Below are 24,553 nucleotides of genomic sequence, written 5' to 3'. Positions count from 1 at the left end.
TGCTGAAACTGTGCGTTCCTGCTTCTGACCCTTCCTTCTCCCTCCATCACTTTCCCCTTCCATCCTGTCCTTGAAAGTTCCGGTTATCTGGGAGTCATCCTCTGGATCCTTCTGTGGGTTTACAGTTCCACTTGCATCTTCATCGTTCCTGCTGAGTAGCCATATTGTGCTGCCAGTCACAGAGGGCATTGAAACCAGTATCTTCAGCCTCCTTTGTATTCTCTTTCTCTCTCTATGGGCGTGTGTGTGTACCTGTATATATTTTCTGTAAACTCAGGAGTTTGTTCATTTTTTAAATTACACAAGCAGTCATTCTGTTAACTTCCTCTGCAAGGGGCTTGTCTCAAAGCCAGTGACATAGCCTTGCATTCCTGTCAGAGATTCCAGTTGCTGGGGAGGTTCTGTCAGCGAGGGTGAGAAGCCAGGGAAGAAGCCTTCTTTTCACAGAATCTCAGAACGTCAGCAGAGAGTAGATGCTGCAGAATCTCAGTGAAGATTCTGTATACACCTATCCTTCTGTAAGACAGGCTGATCCCTCTCCTGGGGGATCCCTCTGCCTTTAGTATATTTGAGAGCTGAGTGATGGTAGTCCTAGGGACCTAAGGGTATCTATAGTCTTGCCCTTTTGCTCCTGAAGCCCTGCTTCTTCCTCTGAGACCAAGACTGCCTTGCTGGGCAGTAGAGGCATTCTAAGTCAAATTAGGATGATTACCCTAAATCTAGTACCGTGATAGCTCAGGCAATAAAGAATCCACCTGCAATGTAGGAGACCTGGGTTTGATCCCTGGATTGGGAAGATGCCCTGGAGAAGGAAATGGCAACCCACTTCAGTATTCTTGCCTGGGAAATCCCATGGACAGAGGAACTTGCCAGGCCTCGGTCCTTTGGGTCGCAAAGAGTTGGACACAAGTGAGCAACTGACTACACCCTAAATCTTGTTATGTGATCTTTAACCACACAGAGTTGTCACGTAGAGTTGGGGAGAAAGCGGTTGGAAAATAGGGAGATGGCTCATTTAAAAAAAAGATTTAAGACTTACACGTTTGGACTGTAAGTTTCCTTATTGTCACCAAGGCAATGTTGCCTCTTCCAGAATTCCAGCTCAATCTCCCCTCTACTGCTGCTAAGTCACTTCAGTAGTGTCCAACTCTGTGCGACCCCATAGACAGCAGCCCACCAGGCTCCGCCATCCCTGGGATTCTCCAGGCAAGAACACTGGAGTGGGTTGCCATTTCCTTCTCCAATGCATGAAAGTGAAAAGTGAAAGTGAAGTCGCTCAGTCGTGTCCGACTCTAGTGACCCCATGAACTGCAGCCTACCAGGCTCCTCCTTCCATGGGATTTTACAGGCAAGAGTACTGGAGTGGGGTGCCATTGCCTTCTCCAGTCCCCCCTCTACACACTTCCTTAACTTTGTTGTTGTTTTTAAGGTTATTTGAAACCGTTGATTCTCTTAAAAGTCATATTTGATGTTCAGTTCATTCTTTAAAAAATACTACATTAGAGCATTTATTATTTTTTGTGTGTGTGGCGGGGAGGGCGGTTTCAGGGGGTGGGGATAGATGGCATCAATTTTTGGTCAAAGTCCTAGGTTGCTCATGCTCATTTTTGCTCAGTAGTTTCTGGGGAACTTAAAGAGCCAATGAGACAAAATCGATGGCTGAAGAGACCAAAAGGGTGACTGGAGAGGTGTTTGCCACTGTAAATGACCGCCCATCGCAAGTTTCCTGAATCCCATTGGCAAATAGTGAAATACTCCATACAAATTGTTCTCTAATGGTTGACCAAATGCCCTGCCCTGTGCTGTATAAACATAGCAAGTTTTTCTAACTATGTGTGTGAATTACTGTCATGGTTAGTCTCTCCAGATAAAATAGAATAACCCCCAAAGTGATAACTGCAAACATCCACATTAATTCTAACAAGAGGAAAGTCTCAGCATTCGTTTTTGGTGGCTCTGCAGTCTCGTATTGTTGTTAATTTCCTGAAAACTTAATGTTAGATGAAGTGTAATTGCAGATTTCCTTAAGAACCATTGACAGATACTTATCCTAAGTCATAAGCAACTCACACTGTGAAATGTGTGCAAACATTCTAAGTTTCCTTCCAGAAGAATATACTTCAGTGAAACCCAGTATTCATCAGGTTTTTTTTTGTTGTTTGTTTTTTGTTTTTTGTTTTTAATAAACAGGGCCATTAAAGCTCAAAGTAGAAGTTAGGAGAACTTCCTTTTGTTGTAACTTGATTTTTAAAAGAGATTAATGTTGCAGGAACTTTCACTGGTTTTCAAGGAGTGAACTACATCAGTCTGTAATGTGTCATCTTGAAGACTTTACTAAGTGGCTATATTTGAATGATACAGTTAAAAAAAAAAAAGAGCAAATTATAGTGTATTTAGGTATTGGCATTGTATAATGGAGAGAGGAGTTTGGTGTTTTCAGTTTTTTCTTTGTAATTGTTAGGTGGTCTATTTAGTGCAGCTGTGTTTATGTTTCCTAAGTGGTAACTGCCTGAACATGGTGACAAGTCCCTACATAAGAGAAAAGGGATTTTGTTCAAAAAAATCTTGCCAACGTACTTTAACATGGAGGGTTGTATTTATCAAGGAGCAATGGCAAAAATGATTCTAGGCATAATCATCTAATATAGCTGGTTTGCCTCATCAGCCATTTTGACAACCTTGTTTAAAAAAAATAAATAACTGATACTTTAAATGTTGCATTTCACAGTGGAATAAACTTGGAAATGGTAGAATAATTTAGAATGGTCACATTGCTTTAACCAACATTTTGGCTAATTTAACTTATTGGTTATTAAAAATCCATGCTTAAATCATAAATACAGATCCTGTAGAGAATAGTCTCTTAAAAAAATAAAATTAATATGCAGTCACAGCTGCAGCAAAAAAAAAAGAGACAGTTGCCCGTGAGAGAGAAAATGTGTATATTAAGCAAATAACTGAATTAATCAATAATTTCAGAATTGCATGCAGTGTATGAAATGTTTAGGTGCAGAGACTTAATGACTAGTTTTTGAGGTGTTTTCTTTAGTGTTACATCCCTCATAACTCAAATTAATGTTTATTACCAGTCTCTCATATTGCCAAAATATTTTCATGAATTTGGATTAGAAGCAGCTTGTTCTGGCTTGTTTTGCAACTTTGTTTCAAGAAACAAAGTGATATTTAGAAGATTTTTGTATGTCTCAGAAGCCTTAATTATCTAACTTCTGTTGAAGGAAGACATAAGATCAAGTTTTGCTTCATAGTTCTCTAAGACAAGATTTTTTTCTACCCAAATTTTATATTACTACATAAATAATAATGCCTTTCTGGAAATTTGAATCCGTGATTCTTGTATTGGCTGTTAAGTAGCTAGCAATTTAGATCTACTTTAAATTCAAGAAGACACGACTTGGGACTTCCCCAGTGATCCAGTGGTTAGGACTTCATCTTCAGTGCACGGGGTGTGGGTTCCATCCCTGATCGAGGAGCTGAGATCTCACATCCCTCACAGCCAGAAAACCAACACATAAAATAGAAGCAATATTGTAATAAATTCAACAAAGACTTTAAAAATGGTCCACATTAAAAAAAAATCTTAAAAAAACAATTTAAAAAGACATGACTTGCTGGTCCATAACTCTTTGGGTTGGTGTTTATTTTGGATTCTCAGACATCTGCCTGATGGCTCCTATTTTTTTTTCTCCCCTCTTTCCACAGATTGGTCAGAGACAACAAGTGTTAGTCACGGAAGAATCTTTTGATTCCAAGTTTTATGTTGCACACAATCGATTCTACGAGCAGGTAAGAGACAGTCCCACACTCTCAGGATTTCTCCAAAATGAGAAAGAGTTCTGAAAGTAAATCAATTTAAGCAAAAGAGACATAAAGTAGCAGAGATTCGTATTGATAGCATCTTGTGGCAGGAAGGCTGTTTTATAGCATCAAGCCAGCCAAGCTAACGTGGGGCTTATCTTTGTGGATCTACAAAACATTCTATCCAAAGGAGTAAGTCTGTTTTAGTCCTCATTCGTCTTTGATGGGAGCAGCCTTTGGCGTTGGGGAGTTTGAAACAGGCAGTTCTGACTGCCCCAGCCTCCCACAGCCTGGCACCGTGGAGGGAAAAGTTCTGTCCAGGGGACAGGAAGGATGTCTGCACTGGCGACATTGGCCTGGAAGGGCGGGGACTTCCTCTCCCTGTCTCAGCGCTCTAACAGGCTTTTGGTTGTTTGTCTGTTGGTTGGCTTTTTTAGTTTCAGAGTTTTATTGTTTTTGTATTGCCTTTTTTAAAAAAAAAGAACTTCCATCATAATGAAAAGTGCTGAGGGCAAAAGGAAAAGAGTTCCTTGGATTCAGCTCACATTGTGTGAACAACTTTGGAGACCAGAGTGAGGATCACACTAGCTTCACGTGGAGAGTTTTCTTCGAGGCCCAGCTGAAGGGGGGCTCCCCAGTCCCTGCCCTTCCACGGCAGCGTGCTTTGCTGCACCAGCAGCCAGACTTCTAGTTCAGTGTTTGGGGTTGCACTTCCCCAGGCGGTGAAGCAGTTCAAAAATGACTAAAGCAGACAGTGCCTCCTTCAGGGGCCATTGGCCCTGGGAAGGGCCAAGGAGGAGGTGCCATAGGCCCCTCTGGGTTAGAGACGCTCCTAGGGGCAGAGGGATTCTTTGGGTCATCCCTGGATCGTATTTTCTTAATATCAGGCGGGTTTTCCTACTTTTTTGTTCTTCTGTCATCAAATGAGAAGTGAACTTTTTTTCTGTGGATTGTGGCTTGGGAAGGCTCTTCAGGCCAGTATGGGCCACCCTGGTAAGGGATGAGCAAGGGAGGCTGACCGCCTGTGTTAGAAGCAGGGAAGCAGGAGTGGGAGGGGAGCTCCAGCATGGGTGTTCCATGTGGACTCATCTCACGCTGGGCACCGGGTCCTCAGGGAACGGGGGAGAGCCTTACAAGGCCCAGGCTGAACATGCCCTGTTTAGGCCCCAGTAGAGACTACATTTGAGGTGGTGGTGGTGGTTTAGTTGGGAAGTTGCGTCTGACTCTTTGTGACCCCATGAACTGTAGCCCGCCAGGCTCCTCTGCCCATGGAATTCTCCAGGCAAGAATGCTGGAATAGGTTGCCATTTCTCCTCCAGAGGATCTTCCCGACCCAGGGATTGAACCTGGGTCTCCTGCATTGCAGTCAGATTCTTTACCTTTGAGCCAGCCAGTTGAGGACTGATCCCAGCTCTCCGTGTTTGAGCTGAGAGTCCCCATTTTCCGTCTCAGTAAATGACTCCAGAGAACCCTCTTCCTCTTCAGGTCAGCCTTCTGCTCAGCTCTCTGGAGGAGCTGGATTATATTTTGGTAGCCTCTTTCCTCTTCTTTCTCTTGCCATCTGGGTTTTTGCCTCAGCAGGGAACTTTTTTTCCCCCTTCATTTTAAAGGCGATGGCATGCCTCATTAGCTGTTTCCTCCAATTTAAAGCAGTAGAGCTTTTTCCAATTATTAAAACCGGAGAGGGAAAAAACACTGAGCCCTTCATTCAGATCAAGGCAGCAGATCAAGGAGAGTTATTTTCCCCCAGAATACTACCAGATCTCCCAGGGACAGTTTACTCTAGAGATTTTCTTATTTTATAAAAACTGATTTAAAAGGGCTTTCATATCCTGACACTAAGGCTCTCTTAGTTCATTTGCTTGCCATGAGTAATCCACCACCCAGGTGACCTTTTTCCTATACTTTGATGAGCAGTGTACTCAATGGTCATAAAAAATCAAACTCAGAAACACCAAGATCCAATTTAGCCTCTCGGAGAAACTGGCTATGGAATTTCTGGCTCTCATCTGACTTTTTGTGTGTGTGTGTGTGTGTGTCTCTACAACCAAGCCTATCGAAGATTTCATAGGAATTATTTTTCTACAAAAGATGACCTCCAGAAGTGAAGATTGTATCTAGATATCAGAGTAGACTGCTGGATCAGAATTAGGCTGTTTATTTTGGATTCTGAGTTGAAAAGATTGGCAGGTAGCTCCAGTTCTGAAATAGAAGTGTGAGGGAGAACAGAATACATACAGGCTACGTGTAAGTCCCAGAAGAGGAGAAACATTTGCTGGAGGTAAACAAGTATTTTGATCTGTAATCTTTAGTGGAAAGAGACCATCTGACAGTTTCCTATGAGCCAGCCAAAGTACCCTTCAGAGGAGCTGGCTCTATGTGGACGCAGAACTAGCAAATAACATGCATTTTATAACAGAGCGAAAGAAATGATGGAAACCATCAGTTGAAGAAGTCATTTAGCTCCAAACACCAAGGTTTGAACTATGGAAAAGGGAATTGTGAAATGTTCTTCTTCTTCCCCCAAAACAACAGGCATGTGCACACTCACACACACACACACACGCACCCAAATATTCAGGCCTTAATTTAAAGGGGCTGTTTAAATCATGACTCTGACAGTGAACTTGCCAGGTTCCAAACGTATGAGGGTTTCATCGGTGTTGTCCCAGTTTTCTTCATTGCCTGGGACAGCCGAGAGCAGGAAATCAAAGGCCTGTTCAGAAGTAACTGGCTGTGCCTTCCACGTGCCTTAGGACCACAGGCGTCCTGCGAGGAGTGAGCACTGTCTGTGGCCCCACCCCTCCCAGAAATGCCCTCCCTGTCTGCTGGATACCCAGATTTTTGAGTATCTGGAAGATAGAGCCCACTTAAGATGGGATCCCCAAAGAGAAAAAGGACATTAAAGGACAAGTGAGGAAATCTGAATAAATTATAGACTTTAGTTAATAGTAATACATCAATAATTTGTCTACCTCATGCGAAGAGCCAACTCATTGGAAAAGCCCCCCATGCTGGGAAAGATTGAGGGCAGGAGGAGAAGGGGACGACAGAGGATGAGATGGTTGGTTGGCATCACTGACTCAATGGCCATGCATTTGAGCAAGCTGTGGGAGATCGTGAAGGTCAGGGAAGCCTGGCGTGCTGCAATCCATGGGTTCACAAAGAGTCAGACACAACTTAGTGACTGAACAACAACAATGCATCAATATTGGCTTATTAATTGTGACAAATGTATCATACCAGCGTTAGATGTTAATGAGAGGGAAATTGCACCTGGGGTGTGTGAGCTCTTTGTGCTATGGACAATAATTCTGTAAACCTCAAGCTGTTCTAAAATAAAATTTTATTTCTTAAAAATTAAGTCTTCTGTCATTTTTTTTTCAGGTTTTAGTGCCAAAGAACCCCACATTCATGGGGAAAATGGTCGAAGTGGACATTTATGAATCAGGAAAACATTTTATGAAGGGGCAGCCAGTTTCAGACGCGAAAGTATACACACCATCCATCAGCAAACCATTAGCAAGAGGAGAAGTCTCGGGTTTAACAGAGGTGGGTAAAAGCGCCTTCCTCTCTGCCCAGCTGGTAAAAGGCAGCTATGGAAGCTCAGTGATTTCCAACCATGTTTCTGTTATCTTGTACAGTTCCCTTTTTATATATGCATGAGGCTTTAATCCTTTCTGACAGATTGAAATCCAAATTAGAAAGATGCATTTTTGCTGATGCCTATAGCTTTGCTTCTCTGCTTGCGGAGGGAAGAAGCTCTTTCTGCTTCTAGGCTAGAGGCAGAGGGCAGAAGCCATTATTTCCAGGTGAAAGATTTAACAGCAAAGATGATCTGATCAGTATGTTTCTGTGTCAGTAGATCCTGAGTGGAAGCAGGTAAGGAAAAAAAGGGTCATTTTCGTGCTTTGTGAAGATGGTTATAATACAGTAAAAAAAAAAAAAAAAAAAAACTACCTACAGTTAAACAGGCAGTAAACCATGTCAGTGGATATGGTTATGGTGCCTTTCTCTAGGGTGTTAGCTGAGTATCTGCTTTAGTCATGTGGAGTGAAAATTAAACATTTTTTTTTTCTTTCTATAAAAAAGTAACCTGACCCCTATTTTATACCTTGGTAAATATGGCTGTTTGCCAGGCTCTCTCCTACATTTCATTGAGCTACAGCTGTAAAAGCTGATGGAGTGTGAAATGAAAATGTGTATCACATTTCTAAGCATCATTTGATGTCCTTTCTTCAACACAATTGTTAAGTGCTCCAAAAAAAATAAAAAGTAGAGCGCTGACTTAACATTCAGAAAAATGATGAGTGATATTTATCTGGCTGTGTAACTCCAGATTTGTTTTAGTAGATGTAGTATCTCCCATCCCACCCCACCCCCACCCCGAAGCAATGGCAAAGGCATGCCCATTAAACGTTAGGAGCAGTGACAAAGAGGGTCGTATTATCTGTATTCTCACCTATTGTGATGACAGTCTCTGAAATCCGAAAGTGAGTGACACTTCTCACGAGCTTGACAAGGACATGTGAAGACTCTGTGGGCACAGCCGTCTGACTGATGCGGAGTGATGTCAGCCAGCTTTTGTCGAAACCCTGCCAAGTGTATCAGCCCACTTGACCAGGAGGGAACTCTCCAACTTGATAAGCATATAAGCATAGAAATTAATGTTTTCTGTTGTTTAGAAAAAAAATCATACATCATACTTGGGGGTTTGGATGGATGACCAGGAAGGAGCAATGAAATCCAGCATTTGAATTCTATTGCTTTTGATATTTTGGGTAGTACTTCAGAAATTTTTCAAGCAAGCGACTTAAGAAAAAAAAAATCTTTTTCCTCATGGTATATTTTACAAGGTTGATTTTAAATTGCCACAGTGAAAAGAATTTTATGGCAAATAGCAGCAGTGGGCAAAATTGTTATTTCAAAGACCCTGCCTGATTTAATTCCTTCATGTATGCCTATCAAAATGGCTGGTATTTTAAAACATCACATTATAATTATATACAAGTGAGGAAAAGCAGCATCCTTTCATTGGTTCCTTCGCTGTAATGTTACTTCCTAAGAGGGCAGCCCCATTTAAATTCCACGGGCCAGTCTGTTCTATTTTCCTCTGCCTCCCTCCAGCCTGGGAAATGGTGTCATCAGCTCCCTGACCAATCCCTCCTCTGGGCTGGGTTGACCCTAAAGTCCTAGGTGAGATGAGGATAAAGGTCATTTGACTGCTGGCCCTTCTGCCCCTCTAGGAAATATAGGTTGATCTCAGGCATGAGGCCAAAGGGTTCAGAATATTGATTTGTGCATTTAACGTTAAGGGGAACATCCAGCAAGCCCTTTATCACCATTTGTGACTTCATGTAAATTAATGAACAGAGCTTTCCGTTTTATTATTTGTCTGCTTTTAAAGATATGCCAAACTCGGGGTCAAAAAGCCTTCTTCAAAAAAGCATTTGTCCTGGTGTTACAAACGTTTTTGCTGATGATATGAACCAAAATAGATTAAACAGGAGAACAGCTCCCATTTTTATAGGATTTAGAGGAAGGCGATAGAGGTTATAATCCTGCCTCAGACATTTTGAGCTCTTTGAGCTCTGATAAAGGTACTGGAACTCCTCAGTGAAAAAATGAGCTTCACTCTGTGGATGAAATGTGACCCTGGGGTCAGATAGAGCTGAGTTTGCATCTCGACTTGTCAATTTACTCCTCTGAGCTTTGGTTTAGTCTGTTAAATGGGGATAATCATTTCTTTCATGGGGTTGTTGAAAGGAACGCATTCAATAGTATGTAAACCACCTAAAACTAGGCTTGGGACATAGTAAGTAGTTACTAAGTGGCTGTCTCCCCTTTCCCCTAAATCTAGCTGCTTTAGAAACAGCAGACTCCGAAGATGACCTTTGGTTCTTAATTATTTAGCGGTGATTATGCAGTGCACATAATCTCTGGGGTGAATTTCTCTGATAGGGTAATCTATTCAGTGCCAAAGAAACTAATCCCATCAGAATTTCTATCTTCTTAAATTTTCTTGGCTTTTCCTGAGTTTTTCTACAGTAAATGCTTCCTCCTCCACACATTATAAAGAAATCTAGAAAAGCCAAAGCATCTAAATAAAAATACTGTAAAAAAAAAAAAAAAAAAGTGTTTCCCATAGTAAATATGTTTCCTTAATTGAGAATATTATGATTATTCTTAAAGTCTTAAGCCCTACGCTACTTTGGACTTAAAACTGGGAGGGGTACAGCAGACCAGGGGAAAAGCGCAGGCCGGGTGGGAGTTACGAGATCTGGATCAGAGGATTCTGGCCTCTGTGGTGATAGACTCTGTGACCTTCTGTACATCACTTAGGTTCTCTGGACCTCGGTTGTCTCTAAGACTCAGTGTTTGAAATATTTCATCTGACAAAAACGGGTTGAATGCCTACCCTGTGGCAGGACTTTGAATTCTGTAAATATTAATAGAAATAAGGCCTAGTTATTTTCAAATAATGATAGTTATGTAAATGCCCATAGCATGGTGGAAAAGGAAAGCTTCTGTAGAGTCAAAAGGTAACTGTCCTCTAAGAAATTATATCCTAATAAAAACAGCATGTAGTAACATTTTTAAATGGTTATTGCTATTCCTCTTTTCAGTTTGGTTAGAAGAATAGAGGGAAAAGAGAATAGGATAGAGAGACAAAATTTGTCTGATTATTTTTAGAGAAGATTGGAGCCAAAAATGCCACCTCTAACCAAATAGGGAACATTTTTGAATAAGTATTCTTTAAGGATAATTAATTGCAGAAAGAAAGCTATGAATTATTATCCTATGGAAAGCACTATAGGGTTCAAAGGAGTAAAAACATAAAGGACAGATCGTGCATTTTTCTGTGGACACAGTCAGGCAGCTTTGTTCTTAGGATGAAGAAGAGATGGGAGAAAGCAGAGGACATGTACATTTTCATAGGTGTTCTACGATAGTTGGAGAAGGAAATGCCAACCCACTCCAGTACTCTTGCCTGGAAAATCCCATGGACGGAGAAGCCTGGTAGGCTACAGTCGATGGGGTCGCAAAGAATCGGAGACGACTAAGCGACTTCAACTTCACTTCTATGATAGTGATTCTCAAGTGTGGTCACCAGATTGGCAGCATCAGCAGTATATGGGAACTTGTTATAAGGCAAATTCATGGGCCCCAACCCAAAACTGAACTAGAAACTCTAGGAGAGGGACCTAGTCCTCTGTTTTTTCAAAGGCTGTCTAGATAATACAGACGCACACTGAAATTCAAGACCCCACTCTTCCAGGAAAATGATGCTCAAGTCGGGGAGGAGTGTTTGATGTTTGTAAAAGCAGTTTTACTATTTTAATGTAGTAATGCCAGACTTTTAATATACCAGAGTGAGCTTACACTAGGTACAAAAAGAGAGAGGAAAAAAAGGATGAGAAAATGGACAGTGTTAACCATCTTCCCCTTGTTCCAAGAGGTGTTCGAGCTGTGAGTCCACCTTAGGAATACCAGGGAATGTGAGCACTGCTGCTGCTTGATAAAGACGAGCCGGATCCACTGCTGATGTTTCTTCTTCTGTGGCCCCTCTTACCATACACCACTTGTATCCTCCCATCTCTTAGATCCATACTCAAGAAGTCAGAGCTATTTTGTGCCTTGCAAAAGAGAGAAAAGAAAATTCTCTCCTAATTCTAAACTTAGAAGTAAGCAGTTTTATTCCAAAGTGTTCCTCTTTTTAAGTTTCTTCGTATTTGTAAAGAATCACTTTAAAGAAAGAAGAGGCAGGGTGGCTCTCTGAAAAGAGCTCGAGACTTGGAGCCTGGCAGGTATGGGTTCAGACCACAATTCCTACAGTGTTGTACAGCACACCTTCTTCAGTCAAGTCTCTCCATCTGTAGAATGGAGGTAAGTGATTTGCAGAAGATTAAACTAGATAATGTGGACAACATACCCACGGCATAGTGTGTATGTTAGTATTTGATAAAGGGATGCAGTAAGTATTCCTTTAAAAATCAGTGATTTAATGGCTTTATTTTAATGTCTTTACTGTTCTAAGTGGTACATTGCTTCCATTGGTCTTCACCATCCAACACAGTGTAGCAAATAAGAATGTGGATTCTGTATTCTGATCATCTGCATTTGAATCCCTGATTTACCATAAGAAACAGAGCTTGGGACACTTATTCAACCTCTTTCCAGCTTAGTTCTTGCCTCTGGAATTGGGGAATAACAACAGTACCCACTTCATAGAATTTCCATAGAAATGACTCAGCAATCAATCAATGTCAGCTCCTGTTACAGTAAATGTTGGTCACTGATAATTAATAATAATTATCATTATAATTTGCAGCACATGCTACAGCATCATTTCACTTTAGGCAATGAAGGTAAAAATTGCACAGTCTTGTATCATTGCAAATGTTGTGCTCATCAGCCCTTGATTTTGTACAGATCAATTTAAGGGTTCCTCCACACAGTGAGAATGACAAATTCACAGAGAGAGACTCATAACAATCTTACATCACTGACTGTTCTTACTGCCAGGCATTTCTTTCTCTTATTCCTTACACCGCCTTTTAAAGAATATTCTAGAATGGAGACCAGGACCTGCCCTGTTTCTCACAAGGGAAGGGAAGGCTGCCCCAGGGTCCCCGGCTGTCACCTGTTTCTCATCTACCGGGACTTTGATCCTAATAATGTATTCACTTGAGCGGTCAGATAGCTCAGCACCAACACAGCCGACTGCCCGCAGAGAGGAAGCGGGAGTTTTAAAGGGTGGCGTGGTTTGCCTCATTACCAGACAAAGGGCCAGCAGGATGTTCAGGTGTACTGAGTTTTATGTACAAACTATACTATATTTTTGGAGCTTTGACCCTTAGAAAGGCATCGTTAAAATGCTTTCCTCTCCATCTAACGTTCATTTCCAAAACCACTGAAGTAAAAGGGTCTATTAGTTCTGGGCCAGATTTGAAAGTGCATGAAAACTGCATTCATGAGGTTAAGAAATGGCTTAATAATTAAGTTAAAACATTTGAAAGTAGATCTAATTTCAAACAGATCAGCTAACCGTGTTAGAAGCAAATGAGGGTGTGTTCCTTCCTATTTTTCCTTCCACACCCCACCCCCCAAGATACTGGCTCCAGTCCCAAAGCAGTTTTTCCTAGTTTTTTTTTTTTTCCCCTTTTAATTTAATGTAAGATTGAATTCTTCATTGCCCATATGTTCAATCGGTGTCACGGTGAGAACTATAGCACGTTTAATATTTAGTCCATTTCTTCTGTTCTTATGGCTTCTACTTAGTTTCATTTGTAGATCTGTTAGGGCGTATTTGGGTTTCACAGTCTAGATACATAGCTTTTATTCTGTGGGCTTGAGCTGAATTTATTGGGGATTACAGCCTAACTCATACGATTATGTCAGTTCAGAAGGCCTTTCGTATGTTAGCTGTGTCTTCCACTCACCAGTTTGAGTACCATCCACAGTGTGGTCAGAGCAGGCTGATGCTAAACCATTAGCTTTCATTTCACTTGTATCACTAACTGTGCCATCACTCGTGATAATATTCCCCCCCTTGAGGCTTGTGGCCAGGGCATGGTGAGGGCAATTGCGTGCATCAAGAAACTGACTCCACCTCAGTGATAATAACAATAGCTGCCATTTACTGAGCCTCTACTATGTGCTGGGTGTTGAGGCTTCTTACCTGTGTTACCTCCACTTATGATTCCAGTCTGGATTAGAGCAGCAAGAACACTCAAAAGTGTTCTTTACACGGCTGTGCACGCTCACGAAGAGGCATCCTAGGGTGGGACTTGGTCCTCTGCATCCTTTGCCCACATGCGGGGAAGCAAGTGCAAGGGGCTTGAGGCAAAAGCGGGGGCAGACTCCCAGGGCAAGGAGGGGCTCAGGGCGAGAGAAAAGGATCAGGCCCCTGAGCCTGAATGACTCACACGTTCAACCCACAGGTAATGCCTGGCCTCTTAGGATATGTCTTAGCACTTACTGAACATATTATCCCAGCACTGGACTACATATTGGAGATAGAAGTAATGAATATGGTCTTAGCCTTTGAGATTTGAGTCTGGATGTTCTTCTGGTGGCTCTGGTGTTCTGTTGTGACCCTTGTTGGGAGGGATTAGAGTGAGAAAGGGTCCTGTGGGTGTGCACTGGCAACCCGTGTGATGTCATTGCTCTGGTGATGGGAGTTTTACAGGTGATCCCCACCAAATCTCAGATGCCAGGACTGCTCTTTGGTATTCTCATTTGGACTATGTTCCTTTCCTTTCAAAAGTCTTGAGCTTTTTACTCAGGCATCAGTGAGCAGTGCCGAGTATGATCACGTCTCAGTTTGTCTGGGTATAATTAATAACAGTGCCTTTTTTCATTCTTTGAGGGGTCCTCGTTTGGATGATAAATCAAGTGGTCCTCCGATCAGTCTGTAAGGTAGGTCCAGACTGCTTGGGGTCAGGAGTCTAAGGTGTGATCCTTGCCCTCAAGGAGATGGAAGTGTAGTTGGGAAAGGAAGATAGGTGCTTTTTGAACAAAATCTGTAATATATAAGGTGATAAATGAGATGACATCAGATCAGAAGAAACTGGAAGATGGGAGACCTTTGTAGAGTTGAGGGGTCAGCGAATATACGGATCAGGGTTCTCTAAAGACGACAGAAAACAGTTAAACAGAAAGGGGTCCAAAAAGGGATACTGAGCAGTTCACAGAATAATTAGAAGGGCTGCGGAGCAGACTCTTGGCTAAGTTTTCCAGAAACAAGACCCAAACCACATAGAAGCTGCTGGTAAGAGATGTTGCCTCTGCCCCTCTTGCCCCAGCAAGACAGAAGCCCCAAGCTCCTGTCTACTTCCTGACGAAGCTTGCTTCACAATCCGGGTCTCAGACCTGTTGCATCTGAGTGTGGAACCAGGGCTTCAGATTTGCACCAGAAGGACAGAAGAGGATGGGAAGATGGAACGTGTTTCCTGGAGTCTGTATCAGTGAGGTGGAATTTACAGTGTGGAGAACACTAGTGTGATGAGGGTATTCACACAGTTCCCACTGCAGAGGGTGGCATGGGTCTGATGGGGTTAGAACTGGACTGGAAGATAAGAAGGACTTAATCAGGCAAGTGAAGGAGAAGATTCTTCTCAGTACCAAAGGAACATAAGTCAGTGACAGAATGAGCAGGAATGAATTTGGCTTTCTTTGGGCATCTGTAAGTAGATGTGGGCAGTTGGGCGCAAGTGTATAATAATGTTCATTGTAAAGAGTGGCCCTCTGGGCTTTGAAGTGAAGGAGCAGATTATATTGGGTTTACCGGGTGCCTCAGTGGTAAAGAATCCACCTGCCAATGCAGAAGACACAGATTTGATCCCTGGGTTGGGGAGATCCTGTGGAGAAGGAAATGGCAACCCACTCCAGTATTTTTGCCTGGGAAATCCCATGGACAGAGGAGCCTGGCGGGCTACAGTACATGGGGTCAAAAAAAGAGTCAGACATGACTTATGACCAAACAAAAACAGCAGCATGTTACACTGGGTTGACTAAACAGCTCATTTGGGGTTTTCATAAGATGTGACAGGAAAACCTGAATGAACTTTCTGGCCAGCCCAATACAGTAGAGCACATGTATTAGTCTATGATACTGCAGTAACACATTAACCCTGAAATCTCAGGCTTAACACAGGAAAGGTTTATTTCCTACTCTTCACTGCAACACATCTAGTACCATTTATTGGGTGATCTCAAACCAGGGCTTATCTGCTCTACACAGGCACTCAGGGACCCAGGCCAACCGGCTAGAGAACCAGCTCTTCACGGCCTCAGCACAGGAGGGGCAGAGGGTATTTCTACTTCTGTCCATTGGCCAGAAGTATTCACATGGCCTAGAGTTTAGGAGATACACACTTCTGTATGAATAAGATATGAGGGAGTACTGGGAGTTTCTGCCATGCACGCTGGAAGGGTTTTGAGCACAAGTATAATGGTGAAATTTGCCTGTGTGAGCCAAGTTCACAGGAGCAGGGCCGCCCCGTCTGCTCCGTTTGCCACCAGCTTTGGGTCATAGCACAGCGCCTGACTCAGAGCTGGTGCTCTGTGCACATTTGTAGAATGGACTTGACTCTTACTGATGCGCACGGTAGGAGAGAGGCTTTCTTGGCCGGAGGCAGGGAGGTTGACAGTGCGTGATAGGCTGATAATCCTCGGTTCCTTCAGCTCAGGACATTAGTATATTCTTCAAAGGCTAAAAAAAAAATCACAGTCAAGCCACCCAGTCTGCTCTTTGAAGTCATTTGACATCTTGATAAGCAGATTGCAAAAGCCTCTTTTTAAATTGATAATAATCTTGCAAGTTTAAATTCTTTTCACGGAAACTGTAACGATGAGGACCTTACAGCCAGGCATGCTTCTAACCATCAATTTTCAGCCTGTTTCTCCTGTCATGTTCAGAGTACTAACTTTGACTTGTGCCTAAAATAATAGAAGCATGAATACCTTCTGTTTGGTAGCACAGTTTGCCACGTTTTAAATTTAAAGGGCTTCAGAGAAACAAATTCTCTCCTGTCCCTCAACCTCCCCGACACCATTGTATAAAACTACTGAGAAACATAAATGTACAAGCCATGTGTCAAGTCAACAGTTGTCTGGTAGGAAGTCAACCTGTAAAAGTAAGATCTGGTAACTTTCAAATTTGCCACCACTTGAGAAGTCCAAAGGACAAAAAAGGAAAAGCCAAAAAACACTGGAGATTTACATAATCGAGCTCAGCATTTTCCCTCTGGAGGCCCCCAGCTCCTGGGGATTCTTTCTTGCAGATATCCACTCTGAAAGACAAGTATATCCCTCAAGCACATAAACTTTGTGATCTTTCTACATAGATTTGGGATTTTGGTTCTGTCCCTGATAACTGTGTGATCATTGGCTGGTTACTTACCATCTCACGGTGTGTTTCCTCTTCAATAAATTGAGGGTAATAGAGTCCATTCAGTAGAGTAATTCTGGCAGTGAAATGAGATAATGCATGGGAGGCACCCAATGGTACTGGCACAGAGGAAGTGATCCGTGACTATGTGGTACCAAATTGGAGGTGTGCTGATGATCACTGAAGATTTATTTGGGCCTGGTTAACTGAGATGCTAATATCACATCCATGACATATATACCGTGAGAAGAGGAGGCGGTCATTGGTCTTTTCAGTAACGTTTATAACCGCAACAGCGTTTTTAAAAGTATCAGATCAGATCAGTCGCTCAGTCGTGTCCGACTCTTTGCGACCCCATGAATTGCAGCACACCAGGCCTCTCTGTCCATCACCAACTCCCGGAGTTCACTCAGACTCACGTCCATCGAGTCAGTGATGCCATCCAGCCATCTCATCCTCTGTCGTCCCTTTCTCCTCTTGACCCCAATCCCTCCCAGCATCAGAGTCTTTTCCAATGAGTCAGCTCTTCGCATGAGGTGGCCAGAGTACTGGAGTTTCAGCTTTAGCATGATTCCTTCCAAAGAAATCCCAGGGCTGATCTCCTTCAGAATGGACTGGTTGGATCTCCTTGCAGTCCAAGGGACTCTCAAGAGTCTTCTCCAACACCACAGTTCAAAAGCATCAATTCTTCGGCACTCAGCCTTCTTCACAGTCCAACTCTCACATCCATACATGACCACAGGAAAAACCATAGCCTTGAATAGATGAACCTTTGTTGGCAAAGTAATGTCTCTGCTTTTGAATATGCTGTCTAGGTTGGTCATAAGTTTCCTTCCAAGGAGTAAGCGTCTTTTAATTTCATAGCTGCAGTCACCATCTGCAGTGATTTTGGAGACCAGAAAAATAAAGTCTGACACTGTTTCCACTGTTTCCCCATCTATTTCCCATGAAGTGATGGGACCAGATGCCATGATCTTCGTTTTCTGAATGTTGAGCTTTAAGCCAACTTTTTCACTCTCTACTTTCACTGTCATCAAGAGGCTTTTGAGTTCCTCTTCACTTTCTGCCATAAGGGTGGTGTCATCTGCATATCTGAGGTTGTTGATATTTCTCCCGGCAATCCTGATTCCAGCTTGTGTTTCTTCCAGTCCAGCATTTCTCATGATGTACTCTGCATAGAAGTTAAATAAGCAGGGTGACAATATACAGCCTTGATGGACTCCTTTTCCTATTTGGAACCAGTCTGTTGTTCCATGTCCAGTTCTAACTGTTGCTTCCTGACCTGCATACAAATTTCTCAAGAGGCAGATCAGGTGTTCTGGTATTCCCATCTCTTTCAGAATTTTCCACAGTTTATTGTGATCCACACAATCAAAGGCTTTGGCATAGTCAATAAAGCAGAAATAGATGTTTTTCTGGAACTCTCTTGCTTTTTCCATGATCCAGCGGATGTTGGCAATTTGATCTCTGGTTCCTCTGCCTTTTCTAAAACCAGCTTGAACATCAGGAAGTTCACAGTTCACATATTGCTGAAGCCTGGCTTGGAGAATTTTAAGCATTACTTTACTAGTGTGTGAGATGAGTGCAATTGTGTGGTAGTTTGAGCATTCTTTGGCATTGCCTTTCTTTGGGATTGGAATGAAAACTGACCTTTTCCAGTCCTGTGGCCACTGCTGAGTTTTCCAAATTTGCTGGTTACCTAAAATGAATACTTTGTGATCGTGTTTCTAAGTTTCCCCTTTTCACTGACTTTGAGTGCTGTTTCTTTTCTGCTCTCCTTCAGATGATGTCAGTTCCTCTGAACTGTCAAAAAGCATCATGGTGCAGGATAGTGTTACTTGCTACAGGCTTTTTTAAAAAAATATTCTTGTAGAAGGTGGTTTTCCATGCTCTGTACTGTATAATCTGATAATAAACACAAACAATCTGCCTAATTGGTCTCCCTCTTTTTACCATCTATAAAAGTCAGATCATGTTTCTCTTGTGCTCACAACCATCTAGGATTCCATGACCTAACATATGTACCCAACAGAATAAAAGCAGGCATTCAAATAGATATTTGTTCTGTTTATATGCCAATTATATTGTATACCAGTGTTCATAGCAGCATTATTCACTATAATCAAAAGCTGAAAACAGTCTAAGTGTCCATCAACAAATAAATGGATTAAACAGAATGTGTTTGATATGTTGATATATACATGCAATGGAATTTTGTTCAGCCATAAAAGGAAATGAAGTTCTGATACTTGCTACCACAAGGATGAACCTTGAAAACATTATGCTAAGTGACCTGTCAGGCACACAAAAAACAAATATTACATGATTCCACTTATATACAAGATCTAGAATAAGCAGAGCCTCTTTCTGTAGAGCCAGAAAGTAGATTAGAGTTTATCAGAGGTTATGGGTACAAGGGTTGTTTCCTAATGGTTGTAGGGTTTCTGTTTGGAATGATGAAAAAGTTTTAGAAAGAGACAGTGGGGATGGTTGTACAACATGGCAATTGTAATTGCCACTGATCTGTACACTTAAAAATGATTCAAATGGTAATTTTTATGTTATATGTATCTCATCACAGTAAAAAAATTTTTTTTTAAAGTCTAGGGTTTCCCATGACACTCAGAATGGAAGCCAAAGGCCCTGTAGTGACCTCCAAGGCCTAGTGCCTTGCACACCCCGCTGGTCTCTCTACCGTATCATCGACCTCTTCCCCGTCAAACCCGCTAAGCCAGCCACAGGCTCATGCTGCTCCTTGGATGTGAACACACCGAGTTTGCTCCCTCCGGAGGGCCTTCCCGTTTGCTTGTCCCTCCGCATGGAACATGCTTCTCTTAGGTGCCACATGACATGTCTGTCATCTCCTCCAGTCAGGTCTCTGCTGAAATACCACCTTATCCATGAGGCTTCCTGAGGAGCCCTCTGTAAAATAGTTACCCCCACCTTCTGTGAGACCTAGTACTCGCTGTCCTGATGGTACATCTTACCATCAGACATAGCAAATATTTATGTGCTTGTCTCCAGCTAATAAACAGGAGTCCCATCCATGAGGGCTGAGCTGTTCTGCTTTGCTCACTCCTTTGGCCTTAATGTCTGAAATAGCGCCTGCTCACTCGGTGTCTCTTGAATGAATGAATGAATATATTTGTGCTGTTAGGGTATCCCTTACTTCATTGATTCTAAAACCATATACCCAGTGGCACTGAGGATAGTACTCAGGATGACAGGGTTGATTGTGACAGCAGGTAACATCACCCTTTTTTTTTGTTGTTCTTATTGTTTAAAACCCAAACTTCTGCCAAAACACTCTCATGGTGACCCATTTGGACAAAATCCCTAAGAGTAATTATTTTGAGTTGGACTGATTAAAGATTAACTGCAAGGCACTCAGTTGTTATCTTCATCTACATCCCAGTTCTCAGTTTGCTCCGTGTGAGGAGGAGGATGGTTTCAGTTGTGGTTTAAGAGATTATCGAAAGGACTTAATTGTCAACGAAGCATTTTGACCCAATTCATCCCTTCTTTTTTTTTTTTAACTTTACCACACCTGTGGAGCAGCTTGCTTATTTCCAGCCAATAATTTGGAATAGATGAGTTCTGATTTCTGCTACTGTCATGAACATTGTAATCCCAGGCTTTATAGTTCTAAGCAAGCCTCCTGGGGTAGGTGTGTGTGGGTGTGTGTGCACATCTGTGGCTGATATTTAGTAAGCAAAAGAGAGAACTGTACTATTAATTTCGAATCTCTCTACCCTACCCTGCTCCTTATTTTGGTGAGTGTTAAGAAGTTGAAAATAAGGAAAATGTAGGTTTATTTGAATGGACGTTTGGTGCTAAGATTAAGAAGGACAAATAAGATGAAAGCATTCAGACAGAAGCCCACAGTGGAGGGGTGAGAAGGCAGCGAGCCTGAGCAGTCACCTTCATTCATCGCTTCTTCCCCGGACTCTCTCAGCAGTGACATTAGGGATGCTCGAGTGAAGATGTGCCTCCCTAAGTTTATATTTTAGGGATAAAATGCAGTTACGATAGAGATAATTTTCTGCTCTGAAGATAATTTTGTATTCTAAGCAAACTTTTTAAAATTAGGAGATTTTGAGTTTCTTTTCCAATAGTGTACTGCACTGCATAATGTATATTTCAAGACAGTTTCCTTGCATTGATCACATATTTGGTTTCGATAGATTTTCTGTGTAGGCCATATGTTCAGGCTCAGTTAAGAAAAGATTCTAAACTCTAATTTATCTTGAGTTATAAGATATCAAACGATTTTCCTTCCTCCCTATTAGCTCCCACTTCAAGCTGTAACAGTGCCTCTGGGCCATGAGAAAATTTACACATAAGAAATATTTTGAATTTGTTAAAAGAAGTTCAGAGCTTAAGAGTTGTTTTCAGATCTCTTGAGTAGGATGAAATACGATCTTACAGGAAATAATTAGGTGATGGGCAGATGCCGAGCTTTGGTTTTTGATATGATTATGTATCTTTCTTTCACTTGGCGCAGCTCAAGTCAGAAAGTTGGGCACCTAACAAGGAGGGGTCACCGAGACCACACAGGGGCACTTCAGATCTGTTCCTTTGGTGGACGTCAAGCCAGAATTATTCAGGATAGACTCTGAAATGCATTTGATCCTATGGTAGATAGTTTAATAATTTATGTTTGGCCTTATTAGCAAAGCCATGTGTTTACTCGATCACCAAAATAAGATGAAAAAAACTGAGATCATAGTGAGTTTTTTAAGTGTGTATGTGGTCCAGTTGAAAACATTTTCTTTGCAGTTTTAATGATCTTATGGCAAGTACACATTTGAGGTGGGGGGAGGGGAAATGATACATGAATAATGGCTGCTTTAGAATTGCTCATGCCCCAGAGTGGCACCCAAAGGCTGATGGTACTGTGCTGTCATCTTGTAATTGCAGCAGAGGTTTTCCAGTGTCAGTTTTCTCCCAGAATAAATGAACAGGTGTACTAGATTCCCAGTTTCATTTGTTGATCCTGTTACATGATGACGTGCCTGTAACACTAATGGACTGTGTGTGTAGCGTTCTTTCCGGAGACTGCAAGAGCTAGAAAATGCTACCATGTTTGGTTTGGAGATAATGAACACTCTTAGTGACGTGGTATTAATATGCTCCCAATTAGAGACAGGTCCCGAAGAAGAGTGGAGAAAGGTGCCTTGGCCTCTGTGATCCCCTGTCTGTCCTGGCATCAGATAATGACACGAACGCAGGGACAAGGTTGTCTGTTCGTCCGGGAAAGGGAACTGGCACATGGAATGCCATCGCTGGGTCCTGGCAGCACCTGCAGGTGGCAGGGCTGAAGAATTCACTTAGAAGCTGCGCTGCAAGATGGGGAGACAGTTGGCAGCTCTCTTACAGGGATCTCTCTTATTTGAGCAGAACCAGACCAACTGTTCCTCATTAAAACACATTTTGCAGCATGTTCTAATGTGAGCAGATTAGGGATGTGTGCGTGTCGCCCATGCAGAGAAAACCCAGTGACACACCATCCACCGGTCACGTTTACTGAGTCTCAGCGTGGCTCAGGGCCGCAAGACAGGTCGTGTGGAATCACCTGACCTGAGGCTGGTTTTCCTGGATGGGCATTCTGTAGCGAAACACAGAACAACACCATCACCTCCCTGTGAAGTGGACAAAGTCATTTTGGTAGGAATATTGATACTGGCAGTTGTTTTAATAATTAAGCAGTGCCTTGATTTTTCTCATTTGTTCGCATTGCGTTATAAGTATATCTCTGATGCGTAACCACCCAAGCTGGACTTAATATGACTAAAGCCATGCCTCTCCCCCCTTCCCCTTTACACCTGCTCTATAAGCTGGACAAGTACTTCAAGTTGGGAGCAACTCACGTTAACTTCTTCACTGAGTGGTTGGGAGAATTAAAGGAGAGATGGCATGGGGAATAAAAACATGTGCTGGACACTTGGGGAACATTCCAGAAACACTGAGTCTTCTCCTTTGTGTTTATGCACAGAGCTTACCTTCCGCCTGCCATGGCCTGATCCTTATGCCTCTGGCTCTTCAGCCGTGTCTCACTTTATAAATGTTTTTGGTGAAAAGGAGAAGGAAGTTGGAGCTGTCTCTAACTTAGTTCCTTCCTTTCTAGTTTCCTTGAAAATAGCACCACAGCAATGGTGGTGTGATATTGGAGGAAGGTGTTATCTGCTTCCTGAGGTTTCTGAACATCAAAATTGGTTTGGTTTCTAGGATTTTTTTTTTTTTAGTGTATATTCATGGTTCTATTCTAATAGATTTATTACTTTAATAGGATTTGATAAGCTACACCTGTGAAAATTCGTAGAATATGTTTAAGAATTTGGATGTAAGTATGTTTAGAACTTAATCAATGAAACAATGAGATTTACAAGGAGGAAAGATCATGTTAATTAAAGTTAGCACTTTCTCAATATGTCCTTAATCTACTGTGACTAGATAAATACGTGAATCTTTTTGACTGAGCAGAGGTCATATCCTGCTCTGTTTCCATCTGTCTTGTAAAGGCACTTCTAAATGGAATTTGACTTCTTAAGAATTATAGATCTGAGCGTTGATGTTTGGTCATAGTAAATAATAAAATTTCTTGTATTTGTTGTATTACAGCTTGAGAGATAAAAGTGTGTCTTGAATTTCAAAAGTTAATAACTCTGAAAATGTTTAAGAGGTTTATGGAAGGTTCAAGCCTTCTATTTACTTTCCAGAACTATTGACTATGCCAAGTTTTTCTTCTCTAAAGTCAGTTATGTGCATTAATCTATGCACATGTCTATGTTTAAACTTTATCTTGCTACTGGTTATTTATCATCACTTCACCTATAAGCACTTTTTTTCCATTACAGCATGGAAATACTATATACACTATTTTCTAACCATGAATGCTGCTTCTGACTGTGGAAACTGCAATAGTTGTGCGTTTGCATGTTAGACGAACTTGGACTTTATGAGAAAGTCCTTGTATTACCTTTATTTCCAAATTACTTTTCCTTCAGTATCCCAGTGGTAGTTGACAATTGAAATGTGCAAAGCTACATTGTAGTTGGCTACCAATTACTCTGTCATCTGAGAAGCTTTTTTTCAATCATATTTAAAAACACATCATCAGACTCTTTTAATCAAGATCATGAATTGGTACAGAGTGAAGACCTGGAGGCACAGATGGTAAAGAATCCGCCTGCAATGCGGGAGACCTGGGTTCGATCCCTGGGTCAGGAAGATCCCCTGGAGAAGGGAATGGCACCCCACTCCGGTATTCTTGGTTGGAGAATTCTTGCTTGGAGAATTCCATGGAGAGAAGCATGACAGGCTACAGTCCATGGGGTCGCAAAGGGTCAGATACGACTGAGCAGAGATAATAAGAGAAGCACAGCGTGGTAAAGACAGGCTGCGTTTTCTCTCTGCTGCCCTGTTGTCAGGCTCACATTGCTCTCAGGGAGAGTGGCCGGTCAGGGGGCTTCTTGTGGCTGTGGGGGGAGGCCACTGCACTTCCATACGCTCCTGTGATGCAGCCTGTCCCTCCAGGACAGGAGAGTGCTGGCACCAGATGGGTCAGTTATGTTCAAATGTGTTCAGTGTTTGCGTGGGAGAGGAAAAAAAAAAATCAGTGCCTGAGGAAGAATGACTAAGGCAAACCCAGCCCCAGATAATCTACAATGGTAGTTTAATAGGTACCGTTTATATTTTGAGCAAAATTTTATGGCAAATGAGTTGGAAGGAGCAGAGGAAAAATTTTTATGAAACTCTTGTTAACAGTCTAAGGGATTTTTTTTCAGACTCGGAGCACAAGTACTTTACCTATTCTTGTAGCTTTGTGAAGCAGAAGGTGTT

General features: G+C 42.1%; 1 protein-coding gene across 6 annotated transcripts in view; it reads left to right on the top strand.

Annotated features, from left to right (window-relative positions):
- Window positions 1–24,553, top strand: part of CDKAL1 (CDK5 regulatory subunit associated protein 1 like 1) — a 730,510-nt gene that overhangs the window by 606,119 nt on the left and 99,838 nt on the right. For 5 of the 6 annotated variants that reach the window (XM_061398740.1, XM_061398739.1, XM_061398736.1 and 2 more), the window contains 2 exons: window positions 3,721–3,804; window positions 7,204–7,368. In XM_061398740.1, the coding sequence (XP_061254724.1) occupies window positions 3,721–3,804; window positions 7,204–7,368 (249 nt within the window). Of the gene's footprint in view, window positions 1–3,720; window positions 3,805–7,203; window positions 7,369–14,188; window positions 14,239–24,553 lie in introns of all 6 variants that reach the window. The other variant, XM_061398741.1, reaches the window with a different exon arrangement.

This window comes from Bos javanicus, chromosome 23, assembly GCF_032452875.1.
Source record: "Bos javanicus breed banteng chromosome 23, ARS-OSU_banteng_1.0, whole genome shotgun sequence".
Lineage (NCBI taxonomy): Eukaryota > Metazoa > Chordata > Mammalia > Artiodactyla > Bovidae > Bos > Bos javanicus.
The sequence above is the reverse complement of the archived record's forward strand: the minus strand, read 5'-3'. Positions and strand labels throughout refer to the sequence as shown.